Source organism: Barbus barbus (assembly GCF_936440315.1).
Source record: "Barbus barbus genome assembly, chromosome: 29".
In the NCBI taxonomy this organism is placed as follows: Eukaryota; Metazoa; Chordata; class Actinopteri; order Cypriniformes; family Cyprinidae; genus Barbus; species Barbus barbus.
The window spans coordinates 8,129,081-8,144,400 of record NC_136757.1 but is presented as its reverse complement, the minus strand read 5'-3'; the positions used below and the strand labels follow the sequence as shown (position 1 = coordinate 8,144,400).

General features: G+C 40.2%; 1 protein-coding gene across 2 annotated transcripts in view; it reads left to right on the top strand.

Annotated features, from left to right (window-relative positions):
* LOC306848985 (actin filament-associated protein 1-like 2) overlaps nt 1-15,320 on the top strand; it is a 50,114-nt gene that overhangs the window by 11,850 nt on the left and 22,944 nt on the right. The window contains exons 2-3 of one of the 2 annotated variants that reach the window (XM_079383786.1): nt 3,961-4,098; nt 6,286-6,419. In XM_079383786.1, the coding sequence (XP_079239912.1) occupies nt 3,961-4,098; nt 6,286-6,419 (272 nt within the window). The remainder of the gene's footprint in view (nt 1-3,960; nt 4,099-6,285; nt 6,420-15,320) is intronic. The other variant, XM_079383787.1, reaches the window with a different exon arrangement.

Here is a 15,320-nt window from a genome sequence, read left to right as displayed (position 1 = left end):
TACCTACTAGAAGTACTTTTTCTGAAGAAAACATGATTGTCGCTTACCTGTGCAAAAGGTTGTAGGTGTTTTGAGTGGTTTTAACGTGTTGCTACATTATAAAAAGTGTATTTTTTATTTTATTTTTTAAGTTGTAAATAAGAAAAAGTTTATTTGAGTATGTTGTACAAGAAAATATTATTTCAATTCTCCTACTCCAAAATCGAACTTTTAATTCAGTGTGTCACTTGCCATTTCTTTGTAATTATTTGTGAAGCTTACTGGCAAATTCTGAGTGAAAATTATTTCTACACCAAAGTTTTTTAGTTATGATAGTCTGGTCCTTAGATATGGCTCAGGTCTCTGTAGCGCAGAGTAAGTTATGTGCTGAACTTCGATTCCTAGACTTGGTGTTTGTTCACATCCCTAAACTTACGTATGAGCAATAATAATAGTGATGCTCGTCTGAGCAAACAGCAAGGACTTTGAGAAACCAGCTGGGAGAGAGTGTCAAATGATGTGTGAGAAAGATTGAGAGAGGATTGACTGCAGCACAAAGGCCCACTGATGTGTGTCTGTGTAATATACACAGTGTGTGGAGTCTCTGTATGTTAGGTAAGACAGAGAGCAGGCCTCACTTTAAACTAGTGATCGACCGATATTGATTTTTTATAACCGATACCGATACCAATTATTTGCATGTCTATGTGCCCGATAACCGATATGCAGAACCGATATTTATTTACTGTTATAAAGTAAATAAATGACTGCGTGAAGTAAGTCCATACTTCACTTTGGTTTTTCCTCCTTTCAGTCATCTTAACAAAAAATGTTTTGAGAATTAGCAGTCTTTCATGCAGGGCTCTAGACTCATTCTTCCCACTGATCTCACTTTTGCGCACGAGCACATAATTTGGTTGCAATTTGTTTTTTGTTTTTGCTACAACATTTGATTAATCAATGCATGCTGATGAACTTTTATCATAGTTTATAGTTATATGGTAACGAAAGTTTTCAACATTCAACTCGTTCTTTTTCATCTGTATTATTTGTGATTTAAATTTTGTGAACAGGAATTCCTTTTTTCGTGCGCTTTTTACTTTCAAATTTGCGATCTTGGTGTCACATTTTACAAGAAAAGATCATTGTCTGTTTTGCTTGTATCTATACACCTTTAACTTTTTAAGACTAAAACAAAAGATGGATTCATTGTTATTCTTAATTAAAAAGCGCAACAACAATAAAACAGTACGTTGACAATGACAAACTCTTACATAACATTTATCAACAAAAACGAATAAGACGAGGCATGGCATAGGACACACCACATGCTCTACTATATACCTAGTATATTACAGAATGTTTAGCAAACTCTGAGGAAGCAAATAAATATTAATATATATTTTTTTTTAATTAAGGAAAGCCTCCATAGCATAACCTGAGGTAAACAGCAAAGATAACAAGCTTCTCAAAACGAAAACAAAAAGAAAAGTAAAACTAAACTGGCTGTAGCTGACAGGAGTTTTTTCTACAAGAATACCACCACGTTCACCTTCTCTGGTTTAAGAAGCGGTCTTTTACTTTAGTTTGAAAACAAATCCATCCGTTGCGCTCCATCCGCGACGCGCACCTTCGCGCTCGTGCTGAAGCGGCGGGTATAAACCAGGCTCTACCCACGAAGCGCTCGGCTGAAAGCACCTCTCTTCACGTGATCAGTGAAATCTGACTCCTGCTATAATGTGCTGCGGTTGGCAGCGCGCGCTGTATGAAGCAGACGCTTTGGAGCAGCGCAGACCTGGCACTCGTACAAATGCGACCACGTCAAATTTTAACTCGCAAACAATTACCATTTTGGTCGCAGTCTAGAGCCCTGTCATGTTCAATTTAATCTTCGTATTACAACAATAAAAAAACATTTTATTTATAAAAAGCTTTAGCAGCAACACTAATGTTAGCAGTAAGCAAAATGAACATAGAAAGTCTAATGTTTTCAAATGGAGAAAATAAAGGAAAGGAGTCATATCAACTTCATTTTTAACTACAGTTTTAGTAGGTTTATAAGCTGTTTAATAGGATAAAGAGTGAAGAATAATTCACTGGATAATGTTAATTCACGGAATAATATTCTCTGGAATATTGGAATATAACAAGCATTGTATTTTATTGCATTTCTCAACTGGCATGCTCTAAATTATGCTGCTGACAGCGCGGTTTATCTGCCTTTACACAGAACTATAGGCTCAAACTGCGATCGATCGCGGAGATAATAAATAATTAATTTCCATAGAGTTGTATTAATTTAGATGTTTATAAACAAAATAATGGTTATATAGTAAGTGTTAATACAATTTAGGGTGCTTCAAAAAAGTGAATCTTGTTAAAAGTTACATGCGGTGGCCGTATTGAGCATTTCTTGAGCATCAACCGCTGAGTGAACTGCAATATGAAAGCGGCTTCACGAGACTAATGATGAGCATATAGACAACAGAGAGAGAATTACATTCAATGCTTTTCTTTCCAACATGCAATCATTCATGGCTGTATTATTTAATTCATGCAAAGTTACGTCTTTATTGGGAGAGGACTTGACGGATTATCTATGTGACTCCGACTTCACGAGACTAATAGACCACAGAGAGAATTAAATTCAGCGCTTTTATTTCCACCATGTGCTAATTCATGGCTGTGTTATTTCAGGCAAAGTTATAGCCTATCTTTATAGGGACAGGGCTTGACAGAGTATCTTATTTATCATATTTCTTAGAGCCAAGTTGCATTTAAACTATATATCAGGCATTTATGTAATACATCTAATTTGTGCATTAATGCCTGCAATATTAAATAGTTTACTAACTACAGCAAATCAAGTACCTGCACGCCGTTGCTGTCTCGTCTCCCCTCAGATGCGCTGCAATTGCGATCCTGCGCGCAATTCTGAAAACGTCCACAAGATGGCGGTGTTTATCGGGGAATCCGATATTACAAAACCGATATTCGATTATGGAAAAATGCTTAAATATCGGGAAAAATATCGGTAAATCGATATATCGGTCGATCTCTACTTTAAACCATTATAAAACAGATAGAGGCCACTTTTCCTCATTCAGCAGGATTGAAAATCTGCTGGCATTTGCTACAATGGTAGAAATATGTTTGATTCCATATTAAAATGACTCTTGAAGCACGCAGTGAAGGTACAGCATCAGCGTGTGTGTTAGAGGCACATGTGTTGATGTTTGTGTGGATACGAGTCTAGTGTGATGAATGGCTTCGGCTGCAGGAATGTACTCTAACCTTGATATAAAGTCACTTTAGTATAAATAATGCAAAGCAGCATGGAGCAGCACTTATTCAGCTGAGACAGTAAATAAATCAGCAGTTTAGGAGTCCTCTGCTTCAGTCCTGCAAGCATCCTGAAGGAATGATTGAAAATCTCGCTTAATTCAATCAGCATGGCTGTTTACTTTGGTGGTTTAATAAATCGAACAAAGATCATTCCTGGAAACACTGAGCGGTATCTATTACAGGTTCGTGGGACTGGATTAATACTTTTTGACTGCATTCATGTTCAAGTTAATTCTGGATTTATATATATTCATAACTTCATAACACAGCTATTTCTCCTTCATGTGCATTTGGACATATTTGGATATTTCTTCAACTACAGATTTTTTTAGGTCAGATTTCAACTTTCTGCTTTTTGTTGAATAAATTGAAATTGGTTTTGGAAACTTTTTATCATGCCACCATCATCTGTTTTTCAAAAGTTGAAAATCTGTCATGTATTTATCAAAATATTACTTACAATTTAAAATAATCACATTCTGAATAAACATTAAGTAATTATGAACAGTGTCAGTGAAGAGCTTGAGAGAAAATATGGGATGTGCAAAGAAAAGAAAGAAAAATCAAGGAGTATAAATGTGAAAATGATTTAATTGTGTGTATTGATACATATGTCTGTTTTCTATGATTTTGCAGTGCTGGCTCGGCTGGTTTCAGACCTGCAGGCCTTCTTTCTGGTTCTGGACAGTGAGAATCTCAGTTATATTGCTCAGGCCCAGAAAAAATCCATCACAGAGCTGCTATATAAACTACAGGACAACAAGGATGCACCAGGTGACCGCTTGATTATATGAAGTAAATGTGTGATTCTATATGTGAATATGCACTACTGTTGAAACGGTAGGGTTGGTGAGATTTTATTTGTTTTTGGAAGTTTGCCCACCATATATTAGATAAAAAATCCAGTAAAAAAACATAATACTATAAAATATTATTACAATGTAAAATAACTGTTTTCTATTTTCATATATACTGAAATGTAGTTTATTCCTGTGATGCAAAGCTGAATTTTCAGCATTATTACTCCAGTCTTCAGTGTCACATGATCCTTCAGAAATCATTAAATATACTGATTTGCTGCTCAAGAAACTTTTCTGATTGTTATCAATGCTGAAAACAGTTGAGCTGCTAATTATTTTTGTGGAATAGAAAGTAAAAAAAACAGCATTTATTTGAAATAAGAATCCACCACTTAAATGCATTTACTGTCACGTTTATTCAATTTAATCTATCAATTTAAATCAATTTAGTCTTTGCTGAATAAAAGTGTTTGGTAACACTTTAGTATTGGGATCAATTCTCACTATCACCAACTGGAGTGCCCACGAGCTCCACCAGTGGGCACTCCATCACTGACTTTTACCATTCACCTAGGACTCCATTTCCCATAATCCTTTGCCTGGACACATCTGCACTCATCATCATTGCTAGCACCTGTCTTTCATTACCTCATTTCAATCATGACTACTCTGGGAAGATTTTAGTATGGTGATGGATATGACAATGTTAATGTATTTGGTCTTGGCGGAATAGATCTGCTACACTGCTGCTGAATTGCTGCTGCTATTTGTAGATTATTGCTGCTGCTGCGGCAAGGAAGTACAGGAACTTGCTACTGCCAATGCATATGGCGATACGGTGCCGTGAGTATTTAAGACATACTGCTGCTGCACAAATAGCATATAAAATAACCCGTAGCAGATCTATACAGGTGGAGCTGGGGAAGGTGGAGGGCTTCAGAGAACTCTGAAAGAGTGCTGCAGGAATCTCAAGTGAATACTAGCCAGCCATATAAATGCAGTGCAGTAAGCTCATTGGCTGCATATGCAGCATGAACCAATCAGATTGTGCCAAGTCGTTTAACTCTCTGAATATCATCAGTTATGTTAACAACCCGTCAGCCTGCGCCATCTAGAGTTTCATGACTGAACTGTATTATTAGTCTCACTGTAAGAATGGCACACACACAAATTCTCATCGCTGACGATTGCTTAGCCTGTAAGTTCTCCTGTTTTTTCCCGTGTTTCATTCCCGTGTTTTCTTGCCCTGCCTTGTCATCGTGTTTTGATCCTTGGACAGTTTACTCGTTTCTGATTTATTGCTGCCTGCCCTGACCTTAGCCTGTTTTGTGGATTACTCTTTTGGATTGTCTTGGATGTACAGTTTTGCTGTTTTTTGACCCTGCTTGTCTGACTATGCTCTTTAATAAAAGCTTTGCATTTGGATCCCCACTTCGTCGTCAAGACTCCTTTGTTACATTATTGAGGCAAAAGTCATAGCTAATGGTTTGTTAATAATGACAACTGGACCTTAAAATAAAGTGTGACCAAGTGTTTAAAAAATATTCAAAATACACATTATATAAAAAAATATACAAAGTGTATGTATAAAATTATATATAAGATCTGAAAGGTAGTGTATATAAGTCATGTTAAAATGTTTATTGATTAAAATGATGCATTGCTTCTGCACTTGTTTTCTAGTTCCTTTTTTAGGCAGCTTGTTTAATTTTTAGGCGGTCTTTTACAGTATACTTGTTGATCTTTAAGTGTATTTAAACTTCAAGAGTGCACTTTTGTTAAACATCCCTTCTGTGCACTAACGCTGCAGCACAGCTCTGACACAGCTGTCATGATTTATATGCTTTTTTTTATAACTGTCGGAGATCCACCTGCGGCTGTAGAGACTGAGCTGAACTGAGAGCGTTTATAGCATACAGATAGTCAGTGCAGGGTCAAGGAGAGTTTGACAGAGATGTTCAATTCAAAGACCGCTACTCTCAAATAACACTTACATATAAAAAAGATCATCTTTACCATCTACATTCCTGAAAAGAGTTTTTTATGTAAATGCCTCTGTTATGAATGGCTAACCTCTTCATACCACAGTTTATTGCTTCACTTTGTGTTTTTGGTTCTTTTCTGTGTAAATAAATGATGATTGTATGTGTATTATGTTTAGCAGAGGACGCGGAGTACATGATTATGAACTGTCCCTCTGGAGGCCCCAGTGATCTCAGGGAAAGCACTACTGCTGAGGCTCATTCGACGGAGGAAGCTATTTCAGTCACCTCTACTGATCGCCTGCAGCCCGGGGTAAGTCCAGCCCTCCTGCCATCATGACTACATGGTATAATAACACTTAATGAAAGGTTTATTGACATGTTATCAGCTCTAAATAGAATATTACAGCTTTTAAGTATTTGGCTTGTCAAAGAAGAGAGATTTTTTATTTTGTGTGAAAGCCCATTTACATACAAGTGAATATTATTTGAGTTGGTATGGACCCTGTTTACATAATACACATTCCTAGTCTTATCGTGCAGCATTCATCTGTTCGTAGTCAGTTTTCCAAAGAAAAAATGTTTGTCTTTCTAATCTTCCATCAGAATGTAATACCTGTCGCATCACGTCACCTGCCCCTCCAATCACGTCACATAGCCCAACATATTTTACTCATTGAATATTTAGTTTTACTCAAAAATACATCATGTTACATTCATGTAGTGGGCTTGGAATGCTGATTTATATTGAATTTTTTAATTTCAGTGGACATTTCATGTTATTTTATGTTTCTTTTTTACTTTCAGTGTTATTTTAATATTATTTATATACTATTACAGTATTTTAGCTTTTATTTAATTTTTTGGTTTGTGTTAGTAATTTTGTACTTTTGTCATTTTATTACTTTTTATTTTCTATTATATATTTCTCTTCAGCTTTCATTTACTTTTATTTCAGTATCTTCAATTTTGTGCTTTTGTCATTTATATTAGTTTTTTTATATTTTCTATTTAGCTTTTATTTGTTTTGCTTGTTTGCTTCAGTTTTAGTAATTCTAGTACTTCAACTATTTCCGCTTTATTTCAATTAATGTAACCAATTTTACTAGTATTAGTTTTAGTTCAAAATAATAACACTGTTTAATTTTTAATTGGATTTTATGTGAAGTTTTGGTCACAATTTGAAGTATCCTTGCAACGCAGCTATTTGTTACGTGCTTTTCTTTGAGCTTATTTTGAAGGATGCACCAAGCACATCTTTCGTATTCTCCAGTTACCCACAATCCTTTGCATACATTTAAATTCACAAAAATAATATTGTGAATAAAGTGAATTGAAACTGAGCTCATCGTATCTCTAAACTCTCGCTTACAGGCAGGCCAGATCTGACCAGAGGCCTTGATGAATGAATGAGTTATTGTTTAACTGTGGAAGTGGTATTAGTAGTATAAGTCATATGCTTGTGTCTTTTATCAGCCTGAGGAAGCTATAGTTAACAGATACTTTTCTATGTATATGTAGCTTTGCAAAACAACAGTGTGGCATATGCGAGCATTGTGTGAATGGATACCTGCTGCCATTCTCCGGCATTAAAAGCTGTTTTATGTGCATGTGGGTGTTTGAATCACAGTCAAAGTGAATCACATAATGAAATTCAGCCCAGTAACCGTGCAAACAACATTGTGTCAAGGTCTTAGTGTATGAATGGGTCATGTGACGACAACAAGATATCAAAAATAACATTCCAGTGGTTCCCCCTTGAGTGATTCATGATGAAAAAACATGTGAAAAAACCATAGCAGCATTTGCTTCAAGGACACAATCCAAATTATGAGTGAAATGAAAAGGAGTAGGGGATTGTGTTGTATTGCAACCGTTTTTGCTTTGTGAGAAAGATTGCACTAAAATGTATTAGTTTCAGTTAAGCAATATTTTAGGGGTTTTATTTCATAATTCTGTACAAATGGTCTAAAAATACACCAAGTGCCAAATGTGAATAAAAATGGGTTGTGGTTAGTAAATAAAATGCCAGTTTACCATTAACTTTATCAGGAATTACAGTGTAATACATGGTTTAAAAAAGAAAGAACACAGACTGTAGTATTTGTGTCGTGACTGGGATCTTCTAACAACTTTTACTTGCACTCTGTATGGTGCACTGTGTCATTTTTTGTATATACATGTATATGACATATATGTCCAAAATGCATTACACAAACATAAACATTAGGGGTGGCATGGTACATGTATTCGTACCGAACCATCACGGTACAGACATCTTGGTTCGGTGCATGAGGCCTTACGACGAATACAGGCAATTTACCCCCAATCTAGAAGGGGGCTACCTCAGTAATGCAACGCTGTTTGATAACCGCCAGCAGAAGAACAGCGAATGCCATGTAGTTCCATACGTAGCCCTTCTAGCCTTAGAGTTGCGTGTGCGTGCGTGTGTGTGTGTGCGTGCTCTCCGGCGCGATCACTTCAACTGTTTCCTTATACCAGCAGAATCAACTTTAAACACTTATTGTCTTATTAATAATTACTGTATAAAGGTCTGCTTTTTTTTGTGTACGCTCACAATGAAAACAATACATTTTATATATATAACATGTAATAATATTTAGTATTTTCACATATAGGTGGAAAAAATTGTAATTTGCACTACTGTCTGTTCAAAATAAATGAAAAGAAACTGAGCATAGTTGTCACACAACAGAAGGAGGCAGACAGGTGAGTAGTAGAAACAGAGTTTATTGAGCAGAGGCACGGACAGGAGTAGGAAATGACAAGAGGATCCAATGCAGACTTAGCTGATGGTAATAGGAACGTCTCTCTTGCAGAGGAATGGACACGAAGCAGATGAAGGGTAGAGGATGGATGCTGGATGACAGAAGACAGGTAAAGTTCCAAGGCGATGGTTAGTATCAGGTAAGGAGTCTGTAGAGTTCGTATGGACGAGACCAGACAAGGGTTTGCAGGAGAGATGGCTCTTTAAAGTGAGTGTGCTGATGAGGTGTAGGTGCTTTGTATCAGAAGTCTGGGGAAAGTGACCGAGAGGGTGGAGCGTGCTGATCTGGTGACGATGGGTTGCAATTAGTCTGTGATGGTTGTGACTCCGTGACAGTACCTCCTCCTCCATGGTCGGCTCCTGACGTCCGGATGGTGTGCTGACGACGGGGTCTACCTCGACCCCTTGGAGCTGGGCGATCTGGGTGTTCAGCGTGGTATTGTGTGAGGAGCGCTGGATAGAGGATGTCATGACGAGCGACCCAGGAACGCTCCTCAGGACCGTAGTCCTCCCTGTCTATGAGGGATTCCAGCCTGGGACCCCGTCGCCGCGAGTCAAGGATGGCCCAGACCCGATAGGTGGTCTCCTCGTCTGCGATCTCGGGAGGAGGAGGTACCTCATCGCCACCAGGTTCTGTGGGGGAAGACAGAGGTTCAGAGTGAGGTTTGAGGAGAGACACATGGAAAGATGGGGAGATGCGATAGTGAGGTGGAAGGTTTAGTCTGTAATGGCGCTTTTCCACTGCATAGTACGGCACGGCACGGTTCAGTTCGGCTCACTTTCGGTGGGTTTTCCACTGGGAACAGTACCTGGTACCTGGTACTTTTTTTAGTACCACCTCGGCCGAGGTTCCAAGCGAGCCGTACCGTTACCAAAACATGACGTTTAAACTCTGCTGATCACTGATTGGCCGGAGAAAATCGTCACTGCCTGCGTCATTGAACTTTCAGCGGCTGTTTCGTTGTCTGTTGAGGAAGTACAAATGTTCCTCTCGTTGATAGCCGAGGAGCGGATCCAGCGAGAGCGTGGTAGAGCGAGCAGAATTAAAAAGCTTTTCAGGAGTCACGGCAGTAGAGGCGGCGCAACTATAACGACACGTGAATAATCCCGCCCACTCTAAAGCGGTACTAAACTGCAAAACAAGCCGAACTGAGCCGTGTCGTGCCGTTCTGAACCGAACCGAGCCGAGCCGTACCACGCAGTGGAAAAGCGCCATAAGTGACCTTGTTGAGCTGCCTCTGCTCAGTGAATGGACCTATGTACCGCGGACTCAGCTTACGGCAAGGCAGGCGGAGACGGATGTCCTGTGTCGAGAGCCACACCTTCTGACCAGGTTGGTAGCGAGGGTTTGAAGTTCTTCGAGTGTCAGCTTGCCTCTTGTGTCTCCGCACTGCCTGTTGGAGATGCACATGAGCCGAGTCCCATACGCTCTCGCTCTGCTGGAACCAGTGGTTGACAGCTGGAACTTCCGAGGGCTCACCCGACCAGGGGAATAATGGAGTTTGGTACCCTAGGATACATTGGAATGGGGTGACCCCTGTGGTGGACTGTCTTAGGGAGTTCTGGGCGTACTCCACCCACGGAAGGAACTGGCTCCAGCTGTCCTGGTTCTGGTGACCTCAGGTGCCTCCCGATTTCCTGAACCTTCCGCTAGGTCTGACCGGTTTTGAGGGTGGTAACCAGAGGAAAGGCTTAGAAGAAGGTTTGAAGAAGGCTTGCCATTCTCGAGAGACAAATTGGGGCCCACGATCCGATACGTTGTCCTCCGGAAGACCGAAGTGACGGAATACATTCTAAAAGAGGGCCTCCGCCGCTTCAAATGCAGTAGGTAATCCTTTGAGGGGTATGAGTTTGCATGCCTTTGAAAAACGATCTACGACGACAAGCACACAGGTATGATTATCAGAGCATGGGAGGTCGGTCATGAAGTCGATGCCCAGATGGGACCACGGACGGTTTGGAATGGGCAGAGGAACCAGTTTTCCTTCTGGAAGTCTCTGGGGAGTGTTTGTGATGGCACAGATCGAGCATCCTTTGATGTACCGAGAGATATCCTGAGTCATGGTGGGGCACCAGTAGCGCTGACACAAGAGCGAGAGGGTACGTAGGCTAGCTGGGTGTCCAGAGCCCGGAGACATATGAACTGAGTCAAAGAGGGGTAGACGATAGGTTGGTGGTATGTAGATAAACCCTCTGGACCTCCCGGCGGAGCAGGTTCGGAACGGTTAGCTTGGGTAAGTAGCTCATCGATGGACCATAGGATCGGACTGACAATCATGGCTGGAGGGAGGATAGGTTTGGGAGAATTGTTATAAGGCTCAGGTTGATGAAGGCGTGACACGGCATCAGCCCTGCAATTCTTTTCTCCAGGTCGATACGAGACCGTGAAATCAAATCTGGTGAAGAATAGCGCCCACCGGGCCTGGCGTGGATTCAGCCTCTTCGCATCTCACATATATTCTAGATTTCGGTGATCGGTGATGACCTCGAAACGGTGGTTAGCCCCCTCCAGCCAGTGTCTCCATTCCTCTAGAGCAGGGTTCTCCAACCTTTTTTACACCGCGGACCGGTTACGGTTTGAAAAAAATCTTGCGGATATGCGCTGTTAATGCGTTAGAAAACTCCATCAGTTTTTTTTTACTTTCACTTTCTGTGTGACTGAAGTTAAGACGTTCACCGGCATAACTATTGCGCAAAGTTTGCACGTTGCTGTTGTGATATCCATTGGCTCGCCTTCATGGTTTAAAACAGAAATATTTCCAGTATTACGACGTAACTGCAACCTCCCATGCATATGAATCTTAAACGCAGGGATACATGAACGAGGAATCAAATCGGCATGCCGCGCTGTCTGAAACACGTCTCTATGCTTGTGCGCGCGGTAGTGGGTTGCGACCCGGTGGTTGGGGACCTCTGCTCTAGAGCTAGCTTGATGGCTAGGAGCTCACGATTTCCAATATCGTAGTTCTGCGCTGCCAGGGACAGCTTCTTCGAATAGAAGGCACATGGATGGAGTCATGTGGGATCACCCTGCCGCTGCGAAAGGACCGCTCCGACCCCGGTGGAGGAGGCATCCACCTCGACGATGAACGGGAGATCTGGGTTGGGATTAACCAGGATCGGAGCGGTCTGGAAGGCTTCTTGAAGTTGATGGAAGGCAGCAAGAGCAGATGAGCTCCAGGACAGAGACTTGGGCCGGCCCTTGAGTAAGGATGTGAAAGGTGAACTGAGCAGGCTATAGTTGTGGATAAACCTTCGGTAGAAGTCGTCAAATCCTAGGAAACGTTGGAAGACCTCGTTCATATAGCCCTGGAAGAGAGAGGGAGAGTTGGATAGGCCATACGGCATAACCCGATATTCATAGTGGCCAGATGGTGTTACGAAGGCGGTCTTCCACTCATCTCCCTGACGTATACAAATGAGGTTGTATGCGCTTCGCAGGTCCAGCTTGCAGAAAATGCAAGCTCCCCGTAGCTGTTCCAGAGCTGTAGTAGATTTATTTTTTTTCCTGTCGTATCTTATCGAACCGTGACCCCCGAACCAAGGTACGTACCAAACCTTGACATCTGTGTACCGTGCCACCCCTAATAAACACACATATTTGTATGGGCTGGATACATACGTTAATATAATAAATATTGTTCTAATAGGTATCATATATGTTTTTACTTCATATGACTATATATTTCTAATATGCAAATTTAATACATATTTTACATTTGCGAATGGGCCGTGCCCATGAAGTGACTTGCTAAAATAAATAAATCAGCATTTATTAGACTACTGATATGATTGCAATCTTCATCTCATGTGAGTGAACATTATTTTAAACGGATTTTAAAAGTATAATTTGTTTTCTAGTTTAAAAAAAACTTTAAATGAGGAAAAAATTATTATAATATAATAATAAATGAATAAAATAACAGTAACAGGAAATGTTAAACTACTGTTAAAGTAGAGGGACCTGCATGAATTTTTAATGTTTTTGAAAAAAGTCTCTTCTGCTCACCAGGGCTGCATTTATTTGACCAAAAATACAATAAAAACAGTAGTAGTGGGATATATTATTGCAAATTAAAATAACTGTTTTCTATTTGAATATGTTTTAAAGTGCCATTTATTCAAAGCTGAATTTTCAGCATCATTACTCCAGTCTTCGTTGTCACATGATCCTTCAGAAAACATTCTAAAATGCTGACTTGCTGTTGATCAATGTTGAAAAGAGTTGTGCTGGTTAGTCTTTTTGTGTAAACTTTATTTTATATTCCCATTTATTTATTTATTTATTACTTTTTGGTTCAAATAACAATTTCATGCATCCAATTTCAATTTCATCAATCTTTCAAAAACTAGATTTTTAAAACTAGTAGTGTAGTTTCATAGAAATATTTATGGTGGGTCAGTTTCAATTTAGTCAATTCACTTACCATGTAGCAAAAACGTTTTTAGCCTGGCTCATATACACTCTAAAGATGTCTGAGTCGGCTGTGAAGTATTTTTAGGGACTGGTAAAATTAATGGTGCCTGGAACTAAATTGTAATGCTTTCCCCCGGGCCCAATAAGTACCCTGTATTTTTGAGTACCTTAGTGGGCCCCTGCAGTGACAGGGCCCGGGACAGTCCCAACTACTGACTGTGGTGTGCCTCTATGTTTTACATTTGTAAGGGATATAGATGTATAATGTAATGAATACCCTAAAGACATAATGCGTCGTTATGTGTACTTCAGAGCACACTAGTGTTTGATGGTGTTGTAATGTATACTCTGAGCCACACTACAGTGTGTACTTGCACTGTGATGTTTATTTTAAGAGACACTAGCTCTATGGCCATAATAACAGGGCAGATGGGCCGGCTGCACACTAGCGGTTACGAGGCCCAGAGCGCTGGGTTGGAGCAGGGCTTGTGTTGTGGCCACCTGACGAGCATCTCCCAGCTTCAGCGCAGCCTCACTTCAGTCCTGCCCCCTCATCTCACCTCAGGGTTGAGCAGGGCACTCAGAGGTCAAATCCTGCCTCGTAACCCAAGGTATTTCAAGTGGGCAACCACATATAAACAGCAGGGACGGGAAGAACTGAAAGGGAAGAGCAGTGCTGGAGGAAGAAACACTATGGAAACACACTCGTAAGAAGACAGAGCAGTTATAGTGGGGCCACATCAGCGAAATCTGTGAAATAGCGTGACTAATTTGAACCTTTTGCAAAATCTGCTTTGAGAAATCTTTCGCTTTCACGCAAAATTCCCAATCGAATATAGATTCCTACTGAAATGACTGGATTTTCGCCCGTGAAAATGTGCCAAATAATGGCAAATGTGACTTTAGAGTTATCTTTTACCCTTTTTCCTCCAAGGCAGTTCTCGGAGTGCTTTAGTGTGTTGTGTGCTGATCCATCGATCTGTCTGCATGGCGCCGATGCACCTCGAACAAGTCTGTTGTGTTTGGCGCTGCCGCGCTAGTGAAATGAAGCATGAAATGTATTCAGTGACATAAGACCTGGCTCTGTATTGGCTCTCTAGCCTGTGGAAAAGCAACCGGTTCTTAAAGGGCTCGCCAGTCGAACCAACTAAGAACCGGCTATAGCACTGGCACTGAACTAAAACCTGGTTCCTGCTGGTGGAAAGGGGGTATGAGTTAAATTGTGGTTAGCTGAGTTGTGCTGATCTAGTTCTTGTGAAGAACAGCGAGAATATTTGTTGACATATGAGTATATTGACCGTTTGTTTGTGTAATGTACTCTGTAAGATGATGTCCTTCCAGTAAATCTTCAGAATAAAAAAAAACATTGTTTCCTCTTTCTGGCAGACTAGTTTTAAATAAACAAATTAAATCACATTTGCTGACTCATTATGAACAGATAAATGAGGCAAATGTTTAATCCTGTTTTCCAAGGTGACAAAATTTTAAAAGTACTTAAAGTTTAAGGACTTCTTAAAGCAATAGCCCCCCCCCCCCCCCCCCAAAAAAAAACAAAAGTGAAGGCAGTTGCTATATTAGAATCTATTTACAAATGTAAATAGCAAAAAAATAAATAAATAATACTTTTCACTGTGTAATTAGCGTTAGATGCTATTGACACAACCATGACTAAGTCAGTTTATTCTCAAGTGTACGACGTGAATGGGACCTCTTCCTCAAGAGGTGCCACGTCCGATAGAGGGTATCATGAGTAGGGCTGCAAAAAGTTGGAAAATTTCCAGTAAATTTCGAAAACTTTCCAGAAATTTTGGAAACTTTACGGGATTTTTGGAAAGTTTCTGGAAATTTACCAGAAATTTTCCACCCCTTTGCAACCCTAATCATGAGTCCCAGGTGGCTCTCGACCGTCATCCTACGACTGTGGACAAGAAACGCAGGCGAGTCATCATTAGCACTTGGAATGTGTGCACGCTACACCAAAGTGGAAAGTTAGAGAACATTTTGCAAGA